This window comes from Rhincodon typus, chromosome 8, assembly GCF_021869965.1.
Source record: "Rhincodon typus isolate 14 chromosome 8, sRhiTyp1.1, whole genome shotgun sequence".
Classification (NCBI taxonomy): Eukaryota; Metazoa; Chordata; class Chondrichthyes; order Orectolobiformes; family Rhincodontidae; genus Rhincodon; species Rhincodon typus.
The window spans coordinates 35,052,690-35,058,058 of NC_063339.1; the positions used below are offsets into that span (position 1 = coordinate 35,052,690).

Genomic DNA, 5,369 nt, shown 5'->3' on the forward strand with positions numbered 1-5,369 from the left:
CCCTTCCTCAGAACTGGGGAAGGGTTCTGAGGAAGGGTCACCGGACCCGAAACGTTAACTCTGTTTTCTCCTTCACAGATGCTGCCAGACCTGCTGAACTTTTCCAGTAACTTTGTTTTTGTTCCTGATTTACAGCACCCGCAGTTCTTTTGGTTTTTATATGGTGAAAAAAGTCGTGGAGTTTTAAGTCCGTACGTTGCGCCCACAATGGCTTTATGCTGAAGGATCTAACATCTTTGATATTACTTCAGCACCTGTCTTCTGACAAGGCTGACCACACTCCAGGTCGCGAAGTTGTCTTTCTGCCAAATGAAAAGATTCTTGAGATTGAGTCAGATTCTCAAGGCCTTAGGGTCGGTGCTCACGCTAACCCAACGTCAATCAAATAAATATCATGCGATAAGTACTACTTATTCCAACACCGACTCTAGTTAACCTGAAGGGCTTTCCTTCTCAACCTTCTTGTGCACCCGCTTAACATGTCCATTTCTCAGGGTGCTCACAGCGCATCTTCCTCAGTTTCTATTCCAGCCTAGTTTTGTATCATCAGTCAATTTGGGAACATTGCACTCGATCTCCTCATCTATGTAGTTGACACAGATTTGTAAATAGCCAAGGGCCAAGCTCTGATCCTTGCAGTACTTCTCCAAAATAGCCTGTCTAACCAAAAAAAAATGACCTGTATATTCCTAGGCCCTTTTTTCTCTTTGTTCATATATCTTCAATCAATACTAATGTTACCTCAAATCCACAAATTCTAATTTTGTACAATAAACTTTTCTGTGACAACTTACCTAATTCTTTTTGATTTTTTTCTAATTACATCCAATCATTCCGTCTCATCTACCTTATAGTTACGACATCAAAAATTCCGATTTATCAAACATGATTTATGCATCATAATTCAGTGTCAGCTCTGTCTACACGTTAAGTTTTTTTAAGTTACCATATACCTAATAGCCTCTAGCATTTTTATGATCCATGTCAGGCTTTCTGACCTTTATATCTCCGAAACACACAAAAACAGAACGTGCTGTAGAAATTCAGCAGGTCTGGCAGCGGAGAGAGAAACAGAGTTAGCGTTTTGAAGTTCTGAAGAAGGATTACCGGGCTCGAAACGTTAACCCCATTTTCTCTCCACAGATGCTGCCAGTTTATCCAGCAATTTGTCTTTTTTATTTGTCTCAGAAAAGATTTCACTAGTTCCGAAATTCTGACCGACGGGAACACGACGACCTGTTAGGTAGCCCTCTGAGCCACTCACCATCCTGGGTTGGAAATTTATCGTCATTCTTTCGTTGTCATTAGGTCAAAATCCTGGGACTACCCCCATCATCCTCCCCAAAAGCACTATGGGTGTGTCCCTACACTAAATGGACTGCCGGGCATCAATAAGGCAGCTCACACTATCTTTGCTGGGGCAAGTACAAATGGGGCAGTAAATGCGGGCCTAACGACCATGAATGAATTAGCACACATACTGTCTTTATTGCACAAAATTCCTGGATGTGCTTTTGTCTCTGTATTTTGGAGACTGCAACTTTATCGTTTACCATTAGAACCACCGGCTTAGCGGCTGGAGAATTGAAATTCTGGTTCTGTCAGTTTTATAAGTTTTTGTTTTCTGGTGCCGAATTCTCCGAATGGATCATGAAATCTCATAAATGCGTCCAGAAAGTTTAACAGGTACAATGAAGGCAGGCGATGCGTTAATCAATCGAGCAGTGGTGAATGCAGTCCTATACATCGCCACCCATTCCTCCCTGAATAGAACTTATCGGGAACAAACTAATGAATAAATCGAATGCGGTTAATATGAGAGGTTAATACACATTTCCAATTAACGTTTATAACAATTCACTGTGAAACTTGTCATGTGGCTCGCTGTTTTGATACAGTATAAATATCACAAGGGCAGGATTGTAAGTAAAAACAGAAAGAATTGCGGATGCTGGAAATGAGAAACAAACATCGCTGGAAACGCTCAGCAGGTCTGGAGAGAAATCAGAGTTAACTTTTAGGGTCCGGTGACTCTTCCTCAGAACTGTAACAGAATTGTAAGTAAGTTCATTCTGTAAGTGAATTCTGTTTGATATGTTCTCAGGCGCGTTACTATAAATAAAACTGGAAAGTAACGCGCGAGTTTTGTCAAGTATGAGCTATTTCTTTGCTTGACCATAAATTTGGTGCTCCTATTCGGGAATAGCCCGAATTACCTGGATGATATTCGGATGCTGGAGCTTCTGGAGTAGAGTCATTTCCTTGATGATTTTATAAGCTGCCAGTCTGAAGCATTCTCTGGCCTGTCCATACCGCTGGATACAGCGCTTCACTTCATCACCCTGACTGTTCACAGTTTTCACAGCGACAGCAGTGCCGTCCTGCAGCGTCCCTTTCAGAACGGTCTTAGTATAACCAGAGCCCAGAAATTCAATTCCCGTGATATTCCTGAAGTCACTGCAGCCCGCAGTCCCCCTGGAGAGATTCCCAACAGCTCTCCGCAATTTCTCATTGAAGACATCGCCGCCAGCCCGAGCTCTTCCCAGTGAGGATTCCCGAAAGTGGGAGGAGGGATCGGAGAGAAACACCAGCCGAGCTCGGTGAACATCTTGATAACGAATGATTTCATCCACCCTGTCTTCGAGCGCGTCCACCAGTTCCCGCTGGCGAGAGATAAAAAGCAGCTCTTGCTCGTTAGAAACCGCTGCACCGTTTCTCCAGCGAGAGCTACCGGGTGCTTTCAGGATCAGCAGCGTTAGAACAAGAAGGAGAACTGCAGAAAGATACACGGCGTAAAGCTTCCCCATTCTGGATGTCCCTTGTACCGGGTCCGCTGCCGAAATGTATCCGCTTGTTAGCGCCTGTCACAGAAACCCCCAGCTGTTGGAAGTTCCATGCAGGGAACAAGCTATTTCCAACAACACGCCGGAGGTGTGTCTCTCTCTCTCTGTCTCTGCTCCTCCCATCCAACAGCGCAGGCACGTTCTGTCCAGTGAGCAGCCCTATTCTCATCTCTGGCAGGTTTCACTTCTTATGATATCATGGTTAGGCTATTGAGGGAATGGTTGCTGTGGATATTTAATATGCCATTTCGAATCCTTAATTCTTTTACTCTTGTAACTGCATGTGTAGATGGTGTTGTGCTTCACTGAAAATTATGGTTAAAATCGCCCTACCTCTTTTCCCTTTTCACCAATTATAAACCTTCTCAAAACCAATCTTTCTATCCAAACCTTTGGTCACATATCATTGCCTCTTTTCCACGTGGCTCCACACTCCTCCCTTTTATCCAGCGGTTATGCTGAAAGGCACGAAAGGCTTAAATGGAGAAACTGGTTTCGAATAGTTGAAAAACATAAGATCAAAAATAGGAGCAGAAGCAGCTCCTGCAGGCAGATTCGTAGAGTCTGCTTTAAGTCTTTTTTTTTAACAATGTGCTTATGGTAAATGGGTGTTACTGGTAAAGATATTATTGCCCATCCCTAAAGGTAGAGTAGAATAGTGGTAATGTTACTGAACTGGACTGATCAAATACCTGGACTGTTGATGGAGAGACACAAGCCCATAAGTATTAGGAGCAGTAGAAGGCCATTCAGCCCCTCGACCATGCCCTGCTATTCAAAAGAATAATGGCCGATCCCATATTTCTCACATCCACTTTCTTGTGTTCTCCCTGTAACCCTTGATTCTCCTCCAGATCCAGACTCTATCTCAGCCTTAGGCCTCTGTGTTACAGCTCTCTGTGGCAAGGAGCTCCAAAGATTCATAACACTCTGAGAGAAGAAATTTCTTTGTATCTCAGTCTTAAACAGACACTACTTTATTCTGAGAATATGCCATTCATGACATTTTGGGGTTTAAATTCAAGTAATTAAATGATTATGAAACAAAAGCCTTATAATAGTAATGATACCATGAAAATACTGGGTTGTTATACAAACAAGTATTATCCCTACCGACACGTGAAAAAAATCATCTGATTTATTAATGATCTGTAGGGAAGGAAATCTGTTGTCCTTACCCATTCTGATCTATATGTAATTCCAGATGCCAAACACAAACATGGTTGACACTTACTTGCTCTCTGAAATTGCTAAACAAGTGATTCAGTTGTATTCAAAGCATGCCATCTTCTGCTCAAGAGAAAGTAGGGATGGGTGGCAAACGTTGGTTAACCTGGAAATGCCCTCATCTAACAACTGAATTAGAAAAACATTGGCTTGACAATGTACTGGTGAGCTCTCTTCTCTAATTGTTGCAGTTTGTGTGGCATAGATGCAGCGAATATGCTGTTGAATGGGGAGTCTCCATCTTAGGCAGTACCATGAGACTGAGCAGCACTTTCTTCCACTCCAGTGTTGTGGTTCCTGATATGATTGAACAATGTAATATTTGATCTGCACACTCTGCCACAGGTGGGCAGGTGGTATTTGTTGAAGTGATTGGGTATGTGGAACTTTTGCACATTCCTTCCTCTAGTCTTGGCCTCCACCTGGCCCTGTCAGTGATGCTCAAAATGATCAGCTCCTTTGAGGATGGTTCTTCTCCAATTGAGGCACTCTTGGGCTAGAGATTCCCATGTGTTGGTGGGGATAATACGTCTTTTTCAGAAAAACTTGGACATTGTGGAAGTATTTCCTTGCCCTCATGATAACCACTTTCTTTGATAACGTTCAGAGTTAGAGAGCTTGTGTCAGGCATGTGGATGATGTAGTCTGCCCAATACAGCTGTCTGCTTGTAAGTAGTCCCTTGATGGAGTGTTCCATGATTTTTGTGATTTTCCATGTGAAGAGAGTGCATGTAACATGGAGTAAATTGTAGGTGTTGGCTCCCCCCTAGTTCTTCTAGGTGATAGAAGTTGGGTGTTTAGTTAGTGTGATCAAAGAAACTTTGAAAGTTTGCTGCATTGCATCTTGAAGATGGAATATTACAGATGTGTCACATCAGTGGTGAAGGAAGTAAATGTTTAATATTATGGATTAGTGACAATTAAGCAGCTGCTTTATTCTTGATGGTGTCTAGCTTGTTGAGTGAGGGTCCTGACTCCACTTATAGAGTCATAGAGTCAAATAGCATGGAAACAGACCCTTCGGTCCAACCAGTTCATGCCAACCATAATCCCAAATTAAACTAGTCCCACCTGCCTGTGCTTGGCCCATATCCCTCCCAGCATTTCTTATTCGTGTACTTGTCTAAACATCTTTTAAACATTGTAACTGTACTCGCATGCATCACTTCCTCTGGAATTTCATTCCACACACAAATCACTCTCTGTGTAAAAAATTGCCCTTGTATCTTTTTAAAATCTTTCACCTCTCTCCTTAAAAATATGCACCCTGGTCTTGAAATCCTCCAACCTGGGGAAAAG

The 5,369-nt window shown here is 42.6% G+C and overlaps 1 protein-coding gene across 1 annotated transcript in view; it reads right to left on the reverse strand.

Moving 5' to 3' along the window:
* Positions 1 to 2,807, reverse strand: part of LOC109921835 (extracellular tyrosine-protein kinase PKDCC-like) — an 8,865-nt gene extending 6,058 nt beyond the window's left edge. The window contains exon 1 of the mRNA XM_048600342.1: positions 2,217 to 2,807. Coding sequence (XP_048456299.1) covers positions 2,217 to 2,807 — 591 coding nt within the window. The remainder of the gene's footprint in view (positions 1 to 2,216) is intronic.
* Between the last annotated feature and the right edge of the window lie 2,562 nt (positions 2,808 to 5,369).